This window comes from Cotesia typhae, unplaced genomic scaffold (assembly GCF_013202065.1).
Source record: "Cotesia typhae breed Kobodo isofemale line unplaced genomic scaffold, CoteBio_Ctyphae scaffold_152, whole genome shotgun sequence".
Taxonomy (NCBI): Eukaryota; Metazoa; Arthropoda; class Insecta; order Hymenoptera; family Braconidae; genus Cotesia; species Cotesia typhae.
The window spans coordinates 7634149-7658963 of NW_027423776.1; the positions used below are offsets into that span (position 1 = coordinate 7634149).

Below are 24815 nucleotides of genomic sequence, written 5' to 3' on the forward strand. Positions count from 1 at the left end.
TTAATATTTAACCGTTGCTATGGTAACTGTTGCCATAGTGGTCACCATAGCAACGAAAGCAACAATAATAAAAACGTCACATCTACTTTTTAATAAAGGATAAGTAGGTAACAATTTCAAATTAAAAAAAAAATTTTTTTCTGTGATTTTTTGTTTCAGTGATTAAAATTTTATTTTTGCTTTGTATAAAATGCATGCAAAAATTAACACAGAAATTTATATGTACAAAGTTATTTACAAATTAGCACTATTTTTTTTTTTTTTTATTAATTAAATATAAGCCCCCTTTTTTTTTTTTTTTTTTTTTTTTTTTTTTTTTTAAGTCAAACTTATTTCTTATTTATTTAAAACTTCTTTCTTCTTATTATCTCCGGTTTCCAGTTAACGGGATGACTCTCTTCAGTCTACAAAAAAATGAACAAAATGATTAGTAAAATTATCAATATTAAATCATTAAATAAATTTTTTTTCAATAATTAAAATGAATATTTTCAAAGAATCTTGAAAAAATTAAATCAATAATTGAAGAAAAATTATACTTACAGCATCCTCACACTCCTTGAACAGCTTTATTGTTTTGTCCGCTCCAGTCATTATCAATCTCGAGCCAGACATGTCGAAAGTGGCACTGAAAAACCCAGCTTCACTATCCATAGATCCTGGTTGCTCTGGTGGATTCAGGCGTTGGAAATTATACCCCGTTTGGAAATCCCACATATGCATAGATCCACAATCGGCACCAGAGACCATTACACCGTCAGCATTGATCGCTAAGCAATTGATTATAGCGTTGTGTCCCGATAAATTTTGTATGAATTTTCCCTCTGGACACTTCCAAGTTTTAATGTTGTCTGGAGCTCCAGATGCAAAGGTGTATCTAAAAAAATAATTTTTAAACTTTTGTCAGACATATTACTTAATAAGACATTGAAAATTATTTTTAAAAAATTGCATTTATAATTTTTTAAAGCTTTTAAAGATGGAATTTTTTTCAAATAAATTTTTCTTATTGTAATTTAATTTAAAAAAAAAAATTTCAAAAATTATCATGTCTCTCAATTTCAGTATAATTATTTAATGAATATTTATTCATCAAGGAATTTTTTAAAATTACTTACGTCTTTGGATGTAAACAAAGAGCGCGAATACTTTTTTTGTGGTGAGTCAGAGTAGCCCTGGATTTACCAGCAGCTAAGTCCCACAATCTAATCGTAGAATCGTGGCTACCAGTGATGATCTGAGGTTCAGCAGATTGACAAACTACGCTGGCTACTGTATTAGTATGTCCAACTAAAGTATGAACATTAGCTTTGGTCCTCATATCCCAAACTCTTGCAGTGGAATCTCGACCTGCTGTTGTCAAAATATCAAGTGTCGGATGAAGTGCCATGCAGTAGACGGCTGATAGATGGCCATGGTAATGCCTAATCACTTTGTTGGTCTCCAAGTCCCAGCATTTAACTTGCTTATCTTCACCGCATGAAAACAAGTACGGGTGTCGGTGAGAAAACGCTAGACCTCGCACTGTGCTGATGTGCCCAGTCAATGAAATTGTCAGACTGCCCTTGGCCAAATCCCAAATTTTTATGATTCTGTCACCTGCACCAGTTGCGAACCAACGGTTTTCTGGTTCTACGACACAACATCTCACCCATCCAAGATGTCCACTGATTACCCGATATAATTTCCAAGGTGCATGCCACTTCGGTTTTAGTGAAACGGATGCTTGTCTCCTGGCAATTGCGACTGTATTTGATGATTTCGTCGCAGATACAACTAATGGTCCTGATGAATTAGCTGGTACCAAAGCTGAAGTATTTTGAGGGTCCACGTATGAGTCGTCTAATAATAAAAAAATTTTATTAGTATTTTAGATTTTTAAAATTTGGATTTATATTTTGAGAATTTAAATTAAATTAGCAACTTTTCAGTTGATGATTATAAATTTTTTAAAATACTCACCACCTGGTGGAAGTGGTTCTCCATTATTATTTGCAGGTTTTTGAGGCACTGTAGGTTGACTTTTCACTTTAGAAACAATATCGCCGTATTGACTTTTAGCTTTAATGCGTTTTATGCTTTCATATCTGTAAAAATAAAAAAAAATTAGTATTTCTTTTGATTTAAATCATGAATAAATATTATTAATATATAAAATGTATGATGAAATAATATCTATTTTTTTCTTATAAAATAATGAGTTTTAAAAAATTGATTTTTTTTTAAAATTCATTAAAAATAAAATTAACATAAATTTCAAATTTTCCATTAAAAAAATTTATATTTTTTAATTGTTTATTTTTCCAAGTAGAATACAAGAAAAAAAATGTAAAAATCGCTTAACTTATTTGGACAAATTTCAATAACGATTTTTAGTTACTATAGAAATTTTTGTAAGCATTCATCAACGCTTTAAAATAATTTTTTTTTTATTTATTATCGTAAATTTACCTTAAAATAGAATTTTTATAGAAAAATTAAAAAAAATTAATATTTTGAATTGAAAAAAATTCAGATGATCAACAAAATATTAAAAAAAAAATACTTACAATTTTGGATCCACTGGAGGTAACAGTCCTTTATTTTTGAGAAACGCATCGTGGGTTCTTTTCAAAGATCGAAACACTAATGTGTGTACCGAATGTTTATCAACGTCATTAACCATTTTTAAAATTTGTAATAAAATAAAATAAACCAATTTTTATAATTTTAAAATATGTTTATAACTTTTAATAATTGACTAACTTAATTTTCACAATATCCAAAAATTATTTCGTGATTATTTTTAAACGTATTACAAACGATTCTTACAGAAAGAAAGAACCGAGTTCGAACTGTTTGGATCGACGTTACTACCCTAAACCCACGCGGGTACAATTCAGTGTGGCCAGATCGTGCGATTTTTTTAACCCCATTTTGTACCGCTTTCAATGTAGTCAGATGAGAGTGTCCTACAAAGTGGGGGTAAAAAAAGAGCACGTTCTGGCCACACTGGTACAATTTCCCTCCTTAGTTTTCACCGTTTTTATGAAAAACTTCAGGCTAATGCACATGAAACTTTTTTTGAATCAACCAATTATAATTATTACAATTACATTATTATAATTTAATACAAAATTTTCCTCCGTCAACTCCGCCACCTGGTAGCCAAAATGAAAAACACTTATTTTTTAAAATTCGTACGTTTATTTTTTTTTACTCCTTAATTTAAAGTAATTAATAAAATAATTATTTTAAATCAAAATATTTTAATTTCAATAACTCTTAATGTTTTAAAAATTTATGATACTGAAATCAGTAAATATTTGACAATTTTTAAAATTTTTATAACAAATCAATTATATTAAAAAAATATCTTTGATAATTCACACTCATAATTTTTCTTAATTTATATATGAGAAAGTTTTTTTAATAATTTTTATTTTATAATAATTTAATTATTATAATAATCTAAAGAATTTTAAGATTTCAAAGTAAAATAATTTTTAAATAATTCCAATAATTTCTTCTTTAGCACTGTATATTACTATAAGAAAAATAACATCTAATAAATGCTACTCATCAACAAGAGTATAGTTATTATAATTACATATTATAATAATAAACTAACAATATCACTTAATCACTTGATACGTTCAAATTTTTAAAATCATCTGCAGCTTCAAAGTCACCCTCCAGAATTTCTTTAACTTTGTCCGCTATTTCTGTAAGCTCCTTATCGATTTTCTAAAAACAAAATAAAATATTACACTAACAATAAAAATAGTTGACATAATAATAATAATAATAATAATAATAATAATAATAATAATAATAATAATAGTGATGATTTTCACCAATTTGATTTCTTCTTTATCATTATTTAATTTTCGCGAAAGTTGTTCTTTTTTTGTGCAATAAAGTTCGTTGAGAATCAAACCTGCAATTAAATTAAACTTTGTATAAATTCATAAATATTTCTTCTTTCATTGTCTATTATTATTATTTCTCTACCTTTTTTTTGACAATCACCACATCCCAATTGGTCTAACATTAATATTAAATCATTGCAATACTGAGCCTTCAACTCGAGCTCCTTATCAGACAAATCTAAAACCACATAATTTTTTTTTTTAACAAAATATATTTTATTGATTCCAGTTAATTTTTTTTTTTTTATGTGTGTAGTATCAAGTGTAATATTTTTCATGAAAGTTAATATAAATTAACATTAAGCTTCTCAAACACTTACTTTTCCATTCGAGTTCTTCAGTCCGTCCAAAAAAAGACACTGCGTGAAACTTCATATCCAACAAAAGATGATTGACCGGAGGTACGAGAATTTTTAACTCACCTTCAATAAACTCCAAAAGATTCTGAGGAGGTTCACTTAGAACATTATTGATCATCGTATTAAGAGCCGAATAAATTGACTCAATCTATAAAAAAAAAAAATTTATAATTTAATATTCATAATTACAATTGATACTAAAGAAAAAAAATTATTTTTAATAATTTTCTTTCTATCTTAAATTATAAAGTAAAAAAAAATTCTTGAACTAAATAAAGTTTTTTTGGTACAAATATTAGAAAAAAAAAACATACCTGTTTACTAGAAACTTTGACATTACAATCACGACAAGTCCAAGAACTTTTAAAATTCAATGGGTCATCAGGAAAAATGTATGAAAAGCATTTCAAATTAGCACATCTTAGAGCGCTGATGTTAGTTCCAAATTCCTTTTAAATAAAATTTTAATAAAAATTATTTTTTATTTAAAAATCTACTAGCTGTAACTAGTAGATAAAACTAGAGAAAAATTTCCTTGGGTTGAGCGATTTTATGGTAATGTGATGAGTGAATATATTTCACTGAGAGATCAGAATATCCTTTAATTATATAGATAAACAAATAAATAACTTGCCGTAGGATCTGCACACCTTTTGCAGCAGCATTCAAAGTGTTTAGAAAAAAGCAAATACTTTCTTCGTAAAATAGTACCCCAAATCAAATCAACGTAAGTTCCAGTAAGTTCTTCGTCTTTTTTAATAGGAACTGTAGCGCGTGTGAACATAAACCCTCTGTCATTGAAATAGTGCCGGGTATTTGGCAAGCAAGAGTGATTTTTCAATGCTCCCAGTGGATAAAGACCTCGAAGACTTATTGAAGTTTTATCGTCAACACGTATAGCTGTTTCAAATGCGTTAGTATCAAATGCACGACATACTTGGAGCATAAGTTCTTCGTCCTCTGGATTGATTGCTTTTGAAATATTTTTCTTCAGCAGTTCTATCTAAAAAAATATCGAAGAAATAATTATATAATTTTTTTTCAGCGCATTAGTTTAAATTTTTAACAACCTCCCGGCCATGATGTGGACCTTCATGTTGTTGAAGCGTACGAACAAGGTCTTTCTGATACGAAGACAATGAAAGTGATCTGATTGGAACCACTGCCTGAAGAAGTTCCATGGACCACATACTTCCGCACGTAGGCTGCCAATTTTGCAGCCGTTCACATTCGAACTCGATGTGACTTCTAGAGTTTTCACAATCATCAGAACATATTGGGAGGCCGCAACCTCGGTCACAGGGAAATAATGTGCATCCAGATTTATAGCAGTTGATACACATGGGAAGATATTTCTGATAGCAACGTGGTCCAATTATCATTGGCGAGTCGATGAATATTAATTCACCCTGCTTAATATCACGCTTAGCAAACAATCCACGACCACTTAATTTTGAATTACGAATTTCCCATACTTGATCTTTTTTACTTTTCAACAGATTATGTTCTTCGAGGTGTCGTCGGATCAGATTTTCCGTAGCTGCTGGTTCTAACATTTTTGATAAGTTAATTTTTGGGTATTTGTTATTATTTTTTTAATAAGTAATTTGTAAAATAACAAAGGCTTGATGATAATAAGTATACGTTTGGTGTATGTTGATATTCAGAGTAACTAAGTGTGACTGAAACACGTATCAGAAAAGGAGTTTAAAATAGAGTGATCTTAAAACAGAACAAGTAATGCTTCTACTGTTCGTGGAGAAAAAACACTTTTATTCATTTGATTTCGGCTTTTATTCATCGAAGAATTTAAATTAAGATCAAAATTACGAGAAAGACTAAATATTTTAATTTTATATTATAAAAAATTTTTAAATTAATATATTAAAAATTTTAATTTAGCACTACACCAAGAGAAAAAATTTCTTTTGAAAAAATGTGCGATTTTTTGTGATAAGAAATTTATTTTCCTAAAAATTTTAACCAAAATGTAAAATTCTAACTAATACAGGGTGACAATGCAGAATTGCTTTAGAACTAAAGAAATACTCAATGAAATAATGATACAATATATGACGTCTTTTGAAACGTCAAGTAAGAATTTAAAATAGCGAAAAATTTATGCTCTTTAGACAGACGTCATTAAAAACTCATTAAACCCTTCGATAAATAAGAAAGTTTTGTCGAGAAGTTTCAGTAAATGTCTGGGCCTGTAAATCTATTATTTCATTCATCGTTAGTTCTGTATCTTTTCAGTGTGCTTGCATTTAACAAATAATGAATTTAAAGACCTAGATAGGGGTATAGGGTATAATTACCACTGTCGAAAAATTTGAAAATCGGACGTCAGAAAGGATTGAGCCATTATTTCCAAATCTTACTTTGGCTGTACCACATCAGTGTGCTCTCTACATTCCGCAAAATCTCATAGTTAAAATTTTAACTTGTTCAACTCAAGAGTGTCAGTGTTGAAAATTTCATTTTTATTTTAATTATAAAAAAGTAATCAAATACTCTGATCAAAATGTCGGCAAACAAGTGTAGTGAATTAGTTTCTGCAGTTAAAGTTGATTACATCAAACGGCCATCAAACAAACTTCTCCACAAAGCTGCGAAATTGGGACAGTTGAAACGTGTGAAGAAACTTCTTTCCAGAGGAGCTGATGTCAACGGTTCTATGATTAATGGTTCAACTCCCCTTCATATGGCCGCAAAATATGGACATCTTAAAATAATGGAATTTCTTCTGAAAAACGGCGCAAATGTTCGTTCAGTTTGTTTGGGAAAAAATGAATATGGATTCACACCGCTACACTTTGCATGTATAAAAAAGCATATAAAGTGTATCCAATTGCTTCTGAAATTCAACGATAATGTTGGAGCTGTCATTCCGGGTACCATTGAGCCGATCCATATTGCGGTGGCATTGCTCCACTCAAAAATGGTTTTGTTACTTTTGAAAAATGGTGCGAATGTTAATGCAAGATTCCGCGATGAATTTTATCCAATGCTGGGCTTCAACTTGCACTACCGATTTGAAGAAGAGAATTTTACGCTTCTTCTCTGCGCAATCAGTCAAAGGTCCATCAAGATTTCTCAACTGCTGCTGGAACATAGAGCTGACATTTGGATGAAATCAGAATTAATGTCAATTACTCCGTTGATAGAAGCTGTTGAAACGAACGATCCAAAAATGGTGACGTTTATTATTTATTTTGGACAACGGTGGAATTTCGCAGATCAGCGAGTATTCCGATAAGGGTTCTTTACCTCTACACCACGTGATTGGTAATGCAGATACCCTGGCATCTCCTTACGGCGACTATCAGATTCATTTCGTCACCGAAAAATTGGAAATATTCAACATCCTCGTAGCAGCAGGGGCTAACTTGAACGCGAAAGTGAAAGATTGTTATGACTGGACCATTCTTGAATTAGCGATTCATTTTAGGTACAGACAAATCGTTGACCACATCTTGAATAACACTGACTTCGATTCAAGTCACTTGGATTATAGCACAGTCGAAATCTCTCAATTCCACGATTTAATGTTGACTGAAGACATTACAAGTCTGGAGTATATCGACGAATGGAGGCATGAATTCAAAGTGATAACTTATGATCTTATTTTTGAGATTCTTCGACGTCAAGCCATCGGTTTATTCAAGAACGAAGAAACTATGAAGAGACTTGACCAACAGCCAGATAACATCAATGTTACTGAAGAAGAACATCATAGAATTATGAAAGAAATGAAAGAGCAAATTGATCAGGTGGTTTGTGAAATGAAGAGTGAGAAAATTGGTGATAGCAAAATTAGTTTTTGGAATTTACTTACTGCTAATTCTTATCAATTAGGAAATTTCGCGTTTAATGAGAGCTTTCAAGAGCTATGTATTCAAAATTACAAGGAAAAATATAGTATTTATTATAATTTGTTAGAAAAAAAAATGGAGTATGCTTTAAAAAAATGTGATTTCTTGAATCGAGCTCTTGATTATCTTGATGCGTTGTTTAAAGACTCTAGTCATTTACCTTATTATTGTAATGGAGGTATTGTTAATAGTTTCAATGATGAAAAATTAAAAGCATTTGTTAGTACTATGCAAAATTTTCTATAGCATACATATAAATTTTAAGTTGGGTGTATGTATTTGTAAATAAATAAAATTTTACAGATGTTTGTAAATAAAAATTTCATAGTCTAAAATAATTTTTTTTTTATTTTATAAGAATTTTATACCTTTAATTTATTTTATATTTAAAATTTGGGTCAGTCCATGTCAAATTGATTAATAGATGGTATGGACTCCTCAATTTGATGAAAAATTTTATTTTAATATGTCAAAAAATTGTTTAAAATTTTATTATCCCAATTCATTTTTATTGAATTTTTTTTTTTTTCAATAAATCGATGTGACCATTAATAGTATTATATCTATAAACATTTATCTGGTTAGTGTAAGAAGTAAATTAAAGTTCAGGAGTTGTATTACTACAGCTTTCTCTATTGTTGACCTTCACCTACATAAACTGTGAAAAGATTTTTTGTGGGTCTATGAGTCGAGGATATATTTTGGAGCAGGTATAGACTTTAAAGATGTAATGGAGGGATTCAAATTCTCTGTATTTTTCTAAAAGTTTTACGGGCCATCTTCTTACCCATTATTATTTCCGGATACAAAATAACCCAAAATCTTTATTTTTGACTTAATTTCAGCAATATTTATAAAGAAAACGACTTAGTAAGAGTTTAGAAGACTTTTTGCTTAATCCTTTGCCATTTTAGTCATCAAAAGTCGATCATCTTAATAGGAGAATATAATATTTGAAGAAGTAAATTTAGAATTTTAGTCAAGTGTAACAGCTAATAGCCTTAACATTAGGAGAACATAAAAATAGGGAATATCTTTTAAAAAATTTCTATTGATAAAATAACGAAATCATTTGTTGTTGAGGGTTGCTTTGTTATTATATTATTTTACTTTTTGTGGAAAATTGGAAAAGTTTCACGATTGCTTAAATTAATTAATTATAAAATTTTTTAATTATTAAAGTACAATTATGTTTTTTGAACGTATAAATTTGTTATAAAAAAATAATTTTTGATATTTTATCCTGTTTATTGATATTAATGGAAAACAAAATCAGATTTTTGCATTAAAACTTTTTCATTTTATAATTTGCTCAACATTAAAATTTAATTAAACTTCTGAAATTAAAAATTAATCTTGTCTTATTGTTTTTTTTTAACCAAAATTAATTTTGAGTCTAAAAAATTATAAATTCAAAATTTGAGTGAATAAAAAAAATAAAAACTGTTTTCATGATGTTTGTATTAAGTTCGTTAAAAGTGTATATCCACATTACAATTTCCTTATTCATATTTTTAATCCTATAAAAAGCAACCCTGGAACATATTAATGCGTGGGAAAAAATTTTTATGTGACTTTTTTAAGGGTTTTTTGTAACAGGAGCAAATGAAGAAAAGAAGGTGAAATGAAGATTTTATTTTTCAGAAAACTACAATTCAATAAATGGTCCCCTATGGATTAGTCAGGGCCTCAAACAAAATGGATAAAATTTGAACAGCTGCAGAGACAGATGGGCATTTTTGGGCGGCTTCAGTAAAAGTGAATTTTCACACTATTGGGGACACATAGAAAATAGAAAGAGTCTTTCATTTTCCGGAAAATTAATAAGAACAGAACGAATATAGATGGCAGCAACAAAAAAATACTTCAAAATTATTTAATTGATGAAAAAATTATTTCCGAAACCTATAAAAGACATATTAGTTCTAAAATTTAATAAATTAAATATTATTTAATCAAAATATCTTTTTATATTACCAATGAAATTTTTTTATAAGAATCTGGTAAAGAAAATTCGAACAAGTTTAAAAATCTATTGCAAGTGGGCTTTGGAATAGGAAAACTGTTGGAAAATCCAGGTGTTATTTTGAGTCAGCATATTTTTCATTTTTTTGGTTTTGATAATTTTTAGGGAAAAATCAATTTTGTTAAATTTTATATTAGGGTAACATAAAAGACAGGAAGGTTTGAACAGTTTCCCAAATTTTCCGCTATAGGGCGACAATATCTGTAAGTTTTGTAAACTTGTAACTATAGAGTGTGGAGGGTAGAGGGATGGGTACCTCTACTCTCCATAGTATGGAGACTGCACATTATACAGTAAAAAATTTTTCGTCAATGCGTCGAAAAATTTTGTGTTAAAAATTATTATGTCAAATATTTAACACTTTTTTGTGTTAATTTATAATTCAACACTAATTTAATTAATAAATGTTAAATTTACAATGACATAAAATTTTTTACTGAGCATGTTCTTATGACTAGTTGAAGATTTTTGATAAGATCAATCATAATTATAATTAATCTAATAGTCTAATTATCATATCGCAGGACATAATCATCAATTTTTACACTCCTGGGGCCAGTTTTCCAATCCAGGATAAAATTTTATCCAATGATAAAATATATCTATTTATAAATAAACTGGTTAAAATAATTTTATCCTAGATAAAATTTTATCTTGGATTGAAAAACTGGCCCTTAGTATCTGAACTATTCTATTTATACTGTGCAGGACAACTGCTAACCATTTCCAAATTTCCATTGATGCACTTCCCAGTTGAACATGTTTCCCTATCTCTTGATTATGTAAAACCACGTGCCAAGTCCATTCGTCATGGTGTTCTAAACATATTTTTGATTTTCAATTAAATATTTTTTTTTAAAATACATCTCAAGTTTTAAAATAAAGTGCGGAAGTTTCCCAAAAAGAAATCAATCGAATTATCCAACAAATATTTTCAATTTTTTTATTTTTTACTTTTTTATTGATTCATAAAAATTTAACGATGGCCCTACAAATACAAACATTAGTGAACTTTTATTTCCAAAAAGTTTTACTACCAATATTTTCGAAACACCTTTCTTTTTTTCATAGTCTGTTGGTACGAAAAATTGAACTTTTGAATGAGTAGGTTTACTAACACAAAATAACATTAATTTATGAAAACACGTGTTTTGAAAATTTTGAGAGTATTAACAGGAAAACATGACAATTGAAGATCCTTTATTTTTGTTTCTAGAATTTAGGTAGTTATAATTTTCATTGAAATTAAATGACAATTAAGTTATAGTAGCGTATGATAATTAATTTATGATGTATTAGGTAAAAATTATTTTTAAATGATTTAAATAAAAAAACCATGGCCCAGAAGTAAATCATATTTTTTTTCTGTAAATTTTATAAAACGGAATAAATAGCCGTTAGTAATATCAAATTACAGTTTTGAACATCAGGTAACAGATATATTAGTAGTTCTCTACAATACTAATACAGTGTAGAAACTAACGTTAACTTTTCAATGCCTTCTTAAAAGTAATACTTGCCACTCTTTAATGACAAATCTTGACACTCTTTAATGGCCACTATCTTGACCATTATTTTTCCCTGATACAAAATGATTCGATTTATTAATTCGTTCCCCAATTTCATCAATATTGTTAACCCGTTGCTTTGCGAATAAATATTAAAATTCTCTTCTAACTATAGTAACAGTGAAAGGGTTTTATTACTCAACCTTTTGGCAAATAGATCTTCAAAAGTCAATATTTTTATCAAGAAAATATAAGAACTGAAGAGGTTCATTTTTTGGATAGATTTCACAATAGATTCGTGTGAATTAATTTTATTTTATAGATTTATCGTTATTATTTGAACTTGAATACAGTTTATAGTGATCTATAAAGTAGAAAATGTAATTTAAGCTCATATTGCTGATAATGCAAGAATAAAATATGACAAAAAAAGTCTTGTTTAATTTGTGTAGTAGATTTTCCTGCAACGCATGGAAAAAGAGATAAAAAAAGGGGAAATTTTATAAACATTTTTTAATTTTTATTAATTATTACTAGCATATGCATTGAATTTGTACTTATAATTACTGAAAATAATTTTTTTAATTTTTACTAACAACTATTTTTTAACTTTACTAACAACAGTAATATCTAAAAATATATATTTCTGGAGAATTTATGTTATAACGAAGACTATTTTTAAATTTTAGGTGAATATTCTCAACTTTTTATATTAAAATGATAATTTTATATATTTATCATTTACTTTTATTTTGCTTAAGATATTTTATTAAAAATATTATGTTCCAAAGACTTTGCTTTAGTATCATTACATTACTTAACAAAAATAGATCAGTAAACCAAATTTTTAGAAACATTCGACTGTTAATCTTCTCATTCATTATTTTACCCTGATACCATTTATAGACACTTTAACAGACAGTAATATGATCATTGAACCATTGATAAGAAGGTTTGGAAGTTGTGAATTATTCACTCATAAAAATCGCGATTGGTTTTCAGCAAATATGTATGTAAAAAATATAAATTGAAAAGTTTTTAATACATGTAATAAAATCAATTTTTTTTTTTTTTATATTTAACGCGATGTATCGCTTGAATTCCAGTTACGTGAAGTATAAGTATATTTTATATATGTAATAATAATAGGGCAAGCATATAAGTAAAAAGTCAAATTACATGTGGACTTACTTCATCGGATCAGGAAAATAAAAAAGCATTAGAAGTAAATTACAAAATTTTATGTTTATTATTTTTGTTGTTGAAGATAAAGTAAGAAAAATTTTTATTCCAAAGCTGTAGTAGTAAATAAAAATAAAGAATTTTAATATTTTATTAAAGTCATATTTTTTAATAATGTATATAATCTTAAATTTTCAATTACAATATTGTATTTACAATTCTAACATTAAATAATATAACTTTTTCTTTCTTTTAAAAAAAACAAATCTGTAAATTTTTTTTTTACAAAATTTTCAATTGCGAAATTTTTGCAAAATAAAAAACTTTTGAATTTTTGATTAGTTTTCTTTTCGTGATATTATTTTATAAAAATTCTCAAATTATTTAATTAATAGTAATTTTACATATAAATATTTACTCTAACATATATTTTTTTGATGACACACGTGTGAGGAGTATAATTTATTCTAATTAAATTCCAATCATAAGAACTGGTTAAAAAAAGTGATAGTTATTTAATAAAGGAAGCATAACAATGTAAGAACTATTTCAAAGACTTATCGATCAAATTTATATACATATATATGTAAGCATGTATGTACACTTTTTAACTCTGACTCAAAATTGAAGTGTAAATGGATTGTTGAGATCTTTTGTTATTTTAGTTGAGTGAGATTACACTTGATTTTAGGATCAAGAATTTAGAATAGAACTAGAAGTATTTCAAAGTCATTTTGTTCGATCTAACAGTTCTGAATTTTATTGTATTTTACGTCTTGTTCATCCAGGTATATTTTGGGCCCTAAGACCCACAAATGGATTTTCAGTAGGGTCTCATGATAATCAGGAAGTAAATACTGGACTCAGAAGTACACAAAGGACTCTCTCTTTATTGTTAAAATACGTTTCTCCGTGAGGTTACAAAAATCTAAAGGTCCAAAAGGGACTTATTGATACTTCCACCATTCGTTTTTGTAAAGATAGTCCTTCGATATAGCTTTAACTGTCTAAAATTTTCTAAGTTTCGGGTGCTACCTTCTTTACGGTTATTTTCTCCTGTTTAGAACTTGACACATTATTTATTGGTGACCCAGATTTCAGCTGGTATTTTTTTTTTACTTTTTAAATAACTATGTCATTCTAATATCGGAGAGATAAGTCGCTTTAACCCTTTGCCACTTATCCTTAAAAATCGGGTATTTTATTAAGAAAATATGATTATTGAAGAGGAGATTTCTTCACATAAACTTTACTACATATTTTTATTTTCTGTAGCTAAGTTTTTTTTTAATTTTTTTTTTTTTTTGACAATCCATACACAGAAAAAAATTTACTTGAATTAAATTAAATAAATAATTTCATCTTCTTGATTTGAGTAAAAAAATTTTTAAACCAAGTAATTTTTATTGGTTTAAATAAATTTTACTTGATTCAAGAATTTTTCGTCTTGGTCCAAGAAAATTGAACTCTTCAAAATTATTTTCTTGGTTTAAGAATTTTTCTCCTAATTCAAATTAATTTTTTTTTCTGGGTAAGAAATATATTTTTAGAAATTTTATTTTTCATATACTTTTTAGAAAAATTTTAAATTAAACTATTGCGAAGTTTTTACAATAATTGATAGGATTTTTTTTTTTTTAATTTTTATTTTATTTAAAAATTTATTTGAAACCTAATAAAATAAATTTTGTTTTACAAAACCTTTAATATTAAGGCCCAGAATGGCACAGCGTTTTACTATTTAATAAATCTATATAATAATTTCTTCAGAGTATAGTATTAGGTTCACGTCAACGTTACTAGAGTTGTACTATATTGTACTTAGAGAAGCTCCGCTAGGTGGCTAGAGTGATACTTTTTTTCCGCTTCTACATTCTTACTTTAAAATTTTATAATCCATTGAGAATGGATTTTTCGACAAGATCATACTTCACAGGATCATTTCTGTAGTATATCTTCACATCCTCTCTACTCAATTTTGGAGTCGATACAGCCACGATGACGAGGTAAAATCCTCTTCTCTGAGCGTGAGGAAGACTGAATGCTTGTCTTTTGCCGAGGATTCAGTCATCGATGATCGTTCACTTCTTGAACTTAGTTCAAGAAGCATGAGAAGTCGATATTCCGAGTGGTTATAAATTAATTCAAAAATAAATTTTACTCAAAGAAATCTGAAGTATTAACAAACTTGTAAATCTTTTGGTTTTTTTATTAGTTATGTTAGTTTAGTCTACTAAAATTGAATTTTTTCTTTTTTTTTTTTTTTATTGTAAAATTCGATATTATATATTAACGTATTTTTGTTTTGTAACTTTAACTTGGCAATTAATCTTTACATAATAAATAAATAAACAAATAACTTAATAAATAAATTTTAAATGTACAAAGCAATATCGTAATATTACCATGTAGAGATTATTAAATTTTTTCGCAGACTCTAAATTAATTTTAAAATATATTTGTATACTAAAAAGTTCTTAAATTAAGGAAAATTCTAACAATTAGGATATGTTGCTTTACATCGGTTTATTTTTGTATGTAATATAACTCAGTAAAAAATTAATTAATTAATCAATTAAAGGCATAAAAATACTAAATTTAATTAAAAATTTTTATGAATTCCAGATAGATAATTTTATAACAAAGAAATAATTTAAAATTATAATTCAACAGAATTGCTAACAGAAATAATATTTTAAATGATATCAAAATAATAATTGCAATTATTAATTATCATGTTGAAAAAAATTATTGAAGCAAGCATTTTTAGATTCAACCAAATTATCTACAGCCACAGTCTCAGCTGGCAGTGTAATCCAAATACGTATGCCGTGAATTAAAAATTAATTGTCATATATGACACAATTAACCTGCGGCATACGGAGATAGTCTTCTAGTCGTAAAAAATCTAATTTTAGGCCGAATAAATGCCAATAATTTAGTCGAATTTATTTATAACATAAAAAAGACAACCAATGAAATAATCAAGACAAAAAAAATTTTTTTTTTAAAGGAATTATCCAGTAAATTTTTCTCTTGAATTCAAATTTAAAAAAATATTGATTGAGAGATAATTTAAAATTAATTTATCTTTTTACAAATTTAAAAATTCACAAAAGATCTATCAGCTGAACTAAAAATTCTAAAATTATTAGAGACGCTATTCTGACGGTAATATCTGAAAATCTGGCCCATACCCACTTCTTCTTCGTTCCTATTCTCCTAATCCGATTCTTAGTTGAGCCTATTTCTCAATAATTCTCAAGAATTATTTATTATTTAGGGCAAATAAATAGTTTTTAACCTTATAAGTCGAGCATCGCATCAAGAAAATATAAGATTGAGAGAAGTTTCCTAACATCGATAGTGTCAAATGATAAAAAAATCGGCAATTGAATCTCTTTGTTAATTTCAAATAAATGTCGCTAAAAGTTGATTTTTGGAATAGGAATTCATAATGAACGAAGAAGTATTTAAAAAAAAAAAAAAAAAACTTAAGTAGTTTATACCTGAAAAGAATTTTTGGTTGCTGTCATAGTGAGCGGTCAGTTACTGAGTTTATATTCAAAGATCGTAAAACATTTGACCCGAACCCCTGGGATGCCGGTGACTTGCAACGCATTCTACTTTCTTATTTTTTCTCCGAATCTCCTGATCCTCAAGAACCACAGGATCACGTAAATTTTTTAACTTCATTTCATTTTTTAGTCTATAAATTCTTTGCTGAAAAATTTTTATTTTATAAAATAATTCAACTATAATTAAAAAATAATAAACCAATTATTTATTTTTAGTTCAATAATCATAAAAAATCAATTAAGTATTAATAATAATTACTTCAATTGATTTATCTAAATTTTTTTACGCAGGCGTGTAATGTACACAAGTTTGATTGTTGTTTACAAGTTGCCATGGAAACGTAATTTACACAGTAGAGCATATATGGTCAAGTAATTTACCAAGTACTTTACTTTATAACTTAACTATTTAAACCAACTTGAAGCATGAAGATAAGGTAAATTGACGTGTTCGATATGTTATTATATGTTTTTTAGTAATTTGCTAGGTAGTTTAAAATTTATTTTTTATTTTTATTTAAAAATAAATAATAAATATTTCTTTTATCTTTGTGTTCTATTTCTTCATTTTTTTCTATTTTAATTTTAATACCTTGAACCTCAGTGAAGTCATCGAACATTAATGCGTTAATTGTATGTATTTGTCCTCAGGTGATGAAAATTAATTTAGCAGATAGTTAACAATTAAAATGATCAATTTATAATTGTATTTAATAATTAAATTAATTATCAAAAAAATTTTTTTTAAATTACATTTTTAATTTTTTAAAATTTCTACATGTCAATTTTTTTTTCACCAATTTATATGTTAACAAAAGTTCTAAAAATTATCAAATGTCTACTAAATTAATTTTCATAATTTTTATAAAAAATAAATTATAGAAAAAAAAAAAATTGAAATGTAGAAATTTTAAAAAATTAAAAATGCAATTATTTAAAAATAATTTATTTGCTAAAAAAAATTGAAAAATATTCAAGTGATTGCTAAAATAATTTTAATAATTTTTATGACAAAGAAATTATAGAAAAAAAAAATTGACAAGTAGAAATTTTAAAAAATTAAAAATGCAATTATTTAAAAGTAATTTCACAGCACTTGATTATTGCAATTGTACTTGTAATTATATAAAAAAAAAAAAATAAATAAATAAATAAAATAAAGGTGTTATTAATTATTCAATTATTTTTCTATTTTAATTACTTTTATTTCTCAGGTGCAATAACTCGTTAAGGATTTTATGGCGTCAATTAATAATTATTGCAATAATTTGTTTGATACCTACTTCATACGGATTAAATTGCACAAGTGATCCATGTATGTATGGGATCTGCTTAGATAATGATAAGTAAGTTACTTGAATTAAAAATATGATATTTGTTTTTTTGTTTTAATTAAAAATAATTTTTTTAATTAAATCATTAGTTCATACTCATGCTACTGTATTGATGGATACACTGGTGTAAATTGCGAAATAAATTGGGATGACTGTTGGTCGAATCCTTGTTACAACGATGGCACCTGCAATGACGGAGTTGCTTCTTATAATTGCACGTGTCCTGATGGTTTTATAGGTAATATTTTTTTTTTAATTATTAAATTAAATAAATTAAAAAATAATAAATTTATTATTCTTTTTTTTTTGTAGGAGTTAATTGTGAAACAAAATACAGTGAGTGTTTAAATCAACCGTGTCTTAATAATGGCACATGTATTGATTACAATGGATTCACGTGCCAATGTCAAGAAGGATATTCAGGTAAATATTTGTTATGCCTATTTAAATTTTTATACAAATTTATATACTTTACTTACATCATATTTGTAATTTGAAGTTTTTAATAATTTTTTTATGTAATACTGAATTTTGTAGATAATACTAAAGTTAGCCGATATTTTTTATTTTTTTATTTATTCAATTAGAACTAAAAAAATAGTTTGTTAAAATTACACTCAGAGTTTTTCAAATTTTTTGAAAAAGAAATTTTATTTTTTTTTTTTTTAATAATTAAAAAAAAATTTTTAAATACTTTTAGATTTCGGCTAACTTAATTTGTATATTTAACAGATATCTAACAATTTTTTATATTTTTATAATAATTAAATAAATAAAAAAAAATTTGAAACGTAGAAATTTAAAACAATTATAAGTGCAAATTTTAAAAATAATAATTGATTTGTTTCAAAAGTTGCAAGATTTTTTGTATGCTAATTTCAGTATTAGCTAAAATCTGATTTCTTTCATTTTTTTTTTTTTAACAAATAAATTATAATAAAAAAATTTTTCTATAAAATTGCACTTGCAGAAGTTTTAAAAAATGACTAATGTAATATTAAAAAAATATTTTTCTCAGTAATAATTAATTTTTGGTAAAAATCCAAAAAAATTTTAACTAGATTTATATAAAAATAATTCAAAAATTCCAGGAGATTATTGTGAGATCGACGTATCAGTTTGCAACAGTACAATTTGCAAAAATGGAGGTGAATGTATCGACGGTCCAGGATACTCATACAACTGTCACTGCCGAGACGGGTGGACTGGTGAACTGTGTGAAGAAGACATCGATGAATGCCTGAGCTCGCCTTGTCAAAACGGTGGACTTTGCTTAAACGTCCCAGCTACTTACACATGCGCGTGTTTATTCGGTATCTATAATAATAATAAAAAAATAAAAAGCAAAAAAAAAAAAAAATTAACAAGCGACTAATAAAAAAAAATTTGAATTGAAGGTTTCACTGGAAAAGATTGCGACAAGATGATAATCTCCTGTGAGGAAAATCCGTGTAAAAATGAGGCGATGTGCTTGCTGGAAGACAATCAGCCAGTCTGCTACTGCGTCCCAGACTACCATGGGCAATTATGCGAACTGCGTTACAATGATTGTGAATCTAAATTTGCCCGATGTGAAAATGGTGGGACGTGTGTCGACGGGATCAACAGTTTCATGTGCTCCTGTCCCTCGCCTTACACCGGAGAAATGTGTTCCATTTACAATCCAGATTTAATAACAGAGTCTCATCCAATGAATACAACTGAAAAAACTTCAGCTCGCACCACTCCGTTATTCACAAGTCCCCAAACGCAAGTAACTGAATACGAACTGGAGCGTCAATCTACAACTGAAAAATTTACTGAATTAACATCACCAATTTCAGACAATTCTACTAAATTTTTTACCCGTAGCACTAGCAGTAGATCAATTATAAATGAAACAAGGACTGAAAGTCCAGTTGTTTATGAAACAACCACTTCCCACAAGTATACTACCTCGCAACTGATGACTTCTTTAGATTATTTATCAAGTACAACTGAAGACAATCGAGATAAAACGACTGCCCCAGAGACTCCAACGACTGTCTTCCAAATAAATGACACAACAAAATTTGATAAAAATTTTTCTACTGAAACTTCCTTAAATTCTTTTACCAAAGTACCGATTGTTCAATTAAATGCGACTGATTTGACATCATCTTCATTACCATCAAGTACTATGTCGACAGTAAAATTGACTAGTTGGTCATCTGAAATAAATTTAACGACTGAATTATCTATTGAAGATGAAATAAGTAAAACTACTTCAATGCCAACTATTTTAACATCTACAAAAATAATTAATGAAAGTTTTATTACTTTTTCGATACCAACCTCGTCGACTATTGATTTACCACTTACCATACCTACTCTCAGTGAATTAACGACTGATAAATCGCACATTACTTCAACAATTATGTATTCTACTGAAGCCGAAGGACGCTCTAAGTCGTATAATTGTACTGATGATTGTATTCATGTTACTCCTTGCACATCGGAAAATTCTAGCCAGGTCAGTTTTAAATTAAATTTTATTATTTTAATTTTATAATTAATTTTGAAAGTTATTTTTTCAGTGTGATTGTGATTCGTCGGACTGTACTCCAGCTGTAACACAATCGTCGGCTATCACAAACGCTGCTTTTAACGGGAAATCTTACGTTCGTCAACAACTCAAAATAGATAACAGTGGACTGTTAAAAGTTTACTTGAGATTAAAAACCAAGTCAAAGAGCGGAATTATTATGCATGCTTTTTTTGATGAAGAAAGGTATGTTTTATTGTATATGGAGCTGGGACAATTGAAATTTCAATTTTCATGTGGACTACAAACTATGTTACTTGGAGAAATAGATAGTCCGATTAATAATGGAGGAGATGTTGATATAGAAATGAGGTAATTTCAATGAAACTAAAATTAACCGACGTCTAAAAATTTTTCGCATTTTTTTTCATGAAAAAATTATCACAAAAAATTAAAAAAAAAAAAAAAAACGTTTTTTGTGATAATTTAATGAAATTTAAATTAAAAAAAATTTTCAAATGTTGCTTTTTTCAATTAAATTTTACTTGATTTAAAAATTTTTCTACTTGATTTCTTTTATTTAATTAATTTTTTTAATATTACAGATTCAAGTATTTAGTAGAAAATGATATAGGTAAATGTTCAGCAAGACTATTTGTTAATAATACAATGGCAATGAGTGGTGAACAAATGTTGACTGCACACACTGATATTCCACAACTAGTCCGTGTACATTTTGGTGGGATTCCACAAGCATTTTCACATTATTTCCCACGGATTGTCCTAGGATTCATTGGTTGTATGAGTATGTTAAAGGTAAAAATTATTTCACCCAATTTAAGTAGCTTAAAAAAAAAAAAAAAAAAAAAAATTAAATTAACCGACATCTAAAAATTTCAAGAATTTTTTATCGAAAAAATTATTACAAAAAAATTTCTAAAAAATTTTTTTTATCCAGGTGAATGATATTCAAAGACACTTTGTTTTGGATTCTGTTGAAACGTTTCAAATAGAAGAGTGTACTTCATTTTTGTGTCTGCTCAATCCATGTAGGAATTTCGGCTCTTGTCACGATATCGATGGCAAAGTTTACTGCAAATGTATACCTGGGTACGAAATAATTAAATTTATTTAATAATCTTAACAAATCACTATAAATATATTTAGATTTATAATTTTATTTTTATTTATTTATTTAATAAATTTATAAATAAATTTTTTTTTTTTAGGTACACTGGAGAACTATGTGAAAGAACAGCTTGCGATGACGATCCATGTTATCTCGGTTCAACATGCATCAGTTCACCAGGAACTGGATTTATTTGTATCTGTCCTTTGAATATGCACGGTCGTCGCTGCGAAGAGGGTAGTACTTATAAAAAAAAAATTTTTTATAATTATTAATTTAATTAAACTAATAAATTTATTTTTCTAGAATCAATTATAGTTGACCCATCATTCTCAGTATTTATCCCCGGATTCTCATCATACGTTGCGTATGGCATTAACGGAATAATCCAAAATTATATGGAAATAAAAATGCGCATAATGCCCCATTCTATTGATCAGATATCACTGATAGCTTACATGGGTCAAGGTGGTGCTTCAAAAGATACTTCTGATCATTTTTCTGTTACATATGTTAAGGGGTATATTATGTTGACCTGGGATTTAGGATCAGGTACTTACAATGGTTAATTATTAATTGATAAATAAGTATTTTATTTCTACTGTAAATAATTATTAAAATTTTTTAAAGGTGTAAGAAGAATTTTTACAAAACGCCCACTATCATCACGAACCCGAGGACCTTACATGCTGCATGTTGGTCGACGCGGTCGAGATGCTTGGTTATTTGTCGATGGTATTGGTAACGTAACTGGACAAGCCGCTGGTACAATGAATAAATTAAATGTGTCACCACTACTTTATATAGGTAAAAATTTTACTAGCAGTTTTTTTTTTACTTGGAGTTACTTAAAAATTTTAAATCACTCCAATAATACTTAATTTAATTTAAAAAACTCATTTTATCATATAAATATTCCAAAGTAAAACTCTATTCCTTATTCTCTTAATTATATAGATAAAAAAAAATTATATTTAATCAATAATTAAAATTTAATGAATTATTAATCAATGTTATACAGGTGGACATAAATCAAAAAATTTTGAAACATTACCACATGATTTACCGCTCCATACTGGTTTCACTGGATGTATTTATGAAATCGAATTACGAACAGAAAACACAGTTATTCCTGTAACTAAGTCTAGTCCAGCATCTGGTCGTGGTGTTGGTGAATGTCATCGTAATGAGTGTTCTTATAATACATGTAAAAATGGTGCTGTTTGTTTGAATCACGGACCAACTTATAGGTAAAATAAATATATAATTAAAATAATGTATTTATATCCTTGGAAATTTTTTCTATAATTAATGGAAAAATATTTTATTATATTTTATAGCTGTATTTGTATGAAAGAATGGCAAGGTCCAGACTGTACCGTACCTGCAGTATCGTGCTTATCTTCAAATCCATCTTGTCAGTCTATGACGAATATGTGAGGGAGTTTTTAAAAGTTTTTACGTAAATAATAACGGATAGTGCAATTATTTTAAACAATAAGATATTTATGGTTGTAAATGAATAAATTGTGAGTTTGTTTTTTACTTACGGAAAAAAAAAAAATTATTTTTTTATTTATTATCCTTAAATATAATTGCAATTAATTTATGTACTATCGATTTTGGGTTTCGAAGTAGCTGACGATGAATTTAAATGAATAAATAATACTGCAGCTGCCAATCGTGCTTGTAAATCTTGTTTACCTAATTCATGAGACCATTCCACATTACCCCAATGTGAAATCTAAAAAAAAATTTTTTTTTCATAATTTACAATCAATAAAAAATTATAATTTTATTGAAAATTATTTTTTGTAGTAAAATTTTATTTTACCTGAAATTCTTCTTCTAATCTTGACAAACCAATAGCTTCTTCAACAGTTAAAGCTCTTTCACATAAAGCAAGCATCAGAATCACTGATTTTAATACATCAACGCCGTACATGAATCCTAAAATTATTTTAGATGATTAAAAACATTCTTATAAAAAAAAAAAAAATTTTTTTTATTTAATAAATAAAATTTCTACAAAATTATTACCATGAAGCGATGCAGCGTTATAAGAGGCAACATGTCTTACAATTTTTTCTTTTGTGTCACTAGGAATAACCGGAGAACTTATACTTGTTGTTTTTTCAACATCTACTTGATACTTGTCGCAAAACCATTGTATGATTGGGTCCCATTTTTCTTTTTGGAGTTTGAATAATTCTTCTGTTTCCTATTTAACAAAAAAAAAAAAATTACTATCTATCACATTAATATAAAACTAATTGTAAAAACTTACACTTGATTGATATAAAATAGTATCAGTTTCTAAATAATTAGCAATGTAAGTAACAATATCAATGCTATTTAAATTTTGTGGATTGTCTAAAAAAGTGCTGCACAGAGCTGTCTGAAACATAAAAAAATTATTAAGAATTAATTTACTAATTACATAAATTATAACACTAGCTGAAAATTTTTTGATTTTATTAAAAAATAGATTAAGTATAAAAAAAATTGCATTTATAATTTTTTAGAGATTTTAAAGATAAAATTTTTTTTGCGACAATTTATTTGTTAAAAAAATTTTTTTAAATTATTAGATGTCTCTCAATTTCAATAACATAGTAAATTTTCATTTTAAATTATTTATCTAATTACCATATGCATATTACTTCGATGAATAATATCCTCTTGACTATCCCATTCATGGGCAACAGCTAATGCCAATGGTTTGCTGGAAACTTCAAATACTCGCCCCTTGGGTGTCTTGAGTTTACGTTGATCCAATGTTATTTCATATTTTTCTCCACTTTGTAATATATTCGTTTTTCTATAAAACCTTTTAACAGTTGCTAAAAAAAAAAAAAAAAAAAAATATGCACAATTTATTAATAATATAATTTTATTTTTATCAAACTGAATTTGTATGAAAATTAAAGTAGCTGTCATCAGAAAATTAAAAAAAAAAAAAATTTGACATGTCGAAAATTTATAAAATTCTAAGTGCAATTTTTTAAAAATATTATTTACTCACAATTTTTATTGATTTAAAAAATAAAAAATTGTGTAATGTCAGCTGATTTTATCATGATAGTATCATGATCTATCTTATAGGTTAAGTTCAAACAAACAATAATTATAATGTTTAAAAAAAAATATCTACCCATTTTACGGATGATAATACCCTTTGGTATTAATTGTCTGTACTTTAAACAAAACATATTTATTTAATAACTTATTTTTTTATTAGTAAATACAATAATTTTTTCTAACTAGTAACGTTTGTTATTGAGTGTGACTTTCGCGCAAAAAATATTTAAAAAGTAAAATGGAGGACTGCCTAAAAGTATGCAGCGCCCTCTTTTCGGGCAGATTCAAAAAGTAAAACAGAATAATACTGAAGTAAAAGAAAAAAATTT

At 27.1% G+C, this 24815-nt stretch overlaps 4 protein-coding genes and 1 non-coding gene across 6 annotated transcripts; 2 read left to right on the top strand and 3 right to left on the bottom strand.

Annotated features, from left to right (window-relative positions):
- Positions 1–146: 146 nt before the first annotated feature.
- On the bottom strand, positions 147–2883 carry LOC141535894 (pleiotropic regulator 1-like). Its single transcript, XM_074256059.1, has 5 exons — positions 2550–2883; positions 1963–2087; positions 1119–1842; positions 544–877; positions 147–404 (listed from the first exon to the last, which is right to left on the bottom strand). The coding sequence occupies exons 1-5, from the start codon at positions 2663–2665 to the stop codon at positions 345–347; spliced, it is 1359 nt and encodes a 452-aa protein (XP_074112160.1). The 5' UTR covers positions 2666–2883; the 3' UTR covers positions 147–344.
- Positions 2884–3507: 624 nt separating this feature from the next.
- LOC141535948 (SET domain-containing protein SmydA-8) lies at positions 3508–6784 on the bottom strand. Its single transcript, XM_074256127.1, has 7 exons — positions 5341–6784; positions 4905–5273; positions 4585–4719; positions 4232–4418; positions 3994–4089; positions 3837–3919; positions 3508–3726 (listed from the first exon to the last, which is right to left on the bottom strand). Exons 1-7 carry the CDS (start codon positions 5824–5826, stop codon positions 3619–3621), a joined length of 1464 nt encoding a protein of 487 aa, XP_074112228.1. The 5' UTR covers positions 5827–6784; the 3' UTR covers positions 3508–3618.
- A 7798-nt stretch (positions 6785–14582) lies between these two features.
- On the top strand, positions 14583–22879 carry Eys (eyes shut). The gene is made up of 14 exons (XM_074256303.1): positions 14583–16876; positions 17654–17785; positions 17863–18011; positions 18086–18196; positions 18865–19086; positions 19171–20264; positions 20329–20648; positions 20882–21092; positions 21235–21386; positions 21506–21642; positions 21712–21957; positions 22036–22212; positions 22427–22655; positions 22746–22879. Exons 1-14 carry the CDS (start codon positions 16866–16868, stop codon positions 22843–22845), a joined length of 3291 nt encoding a protein of 1096 aa, XP_074112404.1. The 5' UTR covers positions 14583–16865; the 3' UTR covers positions 22846–22879.
- On the top strand, positions 14781–14994 carry LOC141536716 (small nucleolar RNA U3). The gene has a single exon (XR_012480783.1). It is a non-coding gene; the product is annotated as a small nucleolar RNA U3 (small nucleolar RNA).
- On the bottom strand, positions 22790–24712 carry L(2)k14505 (ATP synthase mitochondrial F1 complex assembly factor 2 homolog l(2)k14505). Of its 2 annotated transcripts, XR_012480681.1 has the most exons (7): positions 24560–24712; positions 24055–24248; positions 23693–23803; positions 23446–23626; positions 23240–23355; positions 22956–23149; positions 22790–22828 (listed from the first exon to the last, which is right to left on the bottom strand). XR_012480681.1 is itself a non-coding variant. In XM_074256304.1 (6 exons), exons 1-6 carry the CDS (start codon positions 24615–24617, stop codon positions 23012–23014), a joined length of 798 nt encoding a protein of 265 aa, XP_074112405.1. In that variant the 5' UTR covers positions 24618–24712; the 3' UTR covers positions 22790–23011. The 2 variants fall into 2 exon arrangements, 1 of the variants encoding a protein (XP_074112405.1); XM_074256304.1 differs by having other exon boundaries at positions 22790–23149.
- Between the last annotated feature and the right edge of the window lie 103 nt (positions 24713–24815).

Excerpts from the sequence above, each read along its gene's own strand:
- LOC141535894 (XM_074256059.1), bottom strand. The coding sequence starts at position 2,665 with ATGGTTAATGACGTTGATAAACATTCGGTACACACATTAGTGTTTCGA. Across the intron at positions 1,843-1,962 it reads AGAACCACTTCCACCAGGTG|ACGACTCATACGTGGACCCT; the intron begins GTGAGTATTTTA and ends TTTTATTATTAG. Across the intron at positions 878-1,118 it reads CTTTGTTTACATCCAAAGAC|ATACACCTTTGCATCTGGAG; the intron begins GTAAGTAATTTT and ends TTATTTTTTTAG.
- LOC141535948 (XM_074256127.1), bottom strand. The coding sequence starts at position 5,826 with ATGTTAGAACCAGCAGCTACGGAAAATCTGATCCGACGACACCTCGAA. Across the intron at positions 4,090-4,231 it reads TGAAGAACTCGAATGGAAAA|ATTTGTCTGATAAGGAGCTC; the intron begins GTAAGTGTTTGA and ends ATGTGGTTTTAG. Across the intron at positions 3,727-3,836 it reads ATAAAGAAGAAATCAAATTG|AAAATCGATAAGGAGCTTAC; the intron begins GTGAAAATCATC and ends TTTTGTTTTTAG.
- Eys (XM_074256303.1), top strand. Across the intron at positions 17,786-17,862 it reads ATCTGCTTAGATAATGATAA|TTCATACTCATGCTACTGTA; the intron begins GTAAGTTACTTG and ends TTAAATCATTAG. Across the intron at positions 21,387-21,505 it reads TACTGCAAATGTATACCTGG|GTACACTGGAGAACTATGTG; the intron begins GTACGAAATAAT and ends TTTTTTTTTTAG.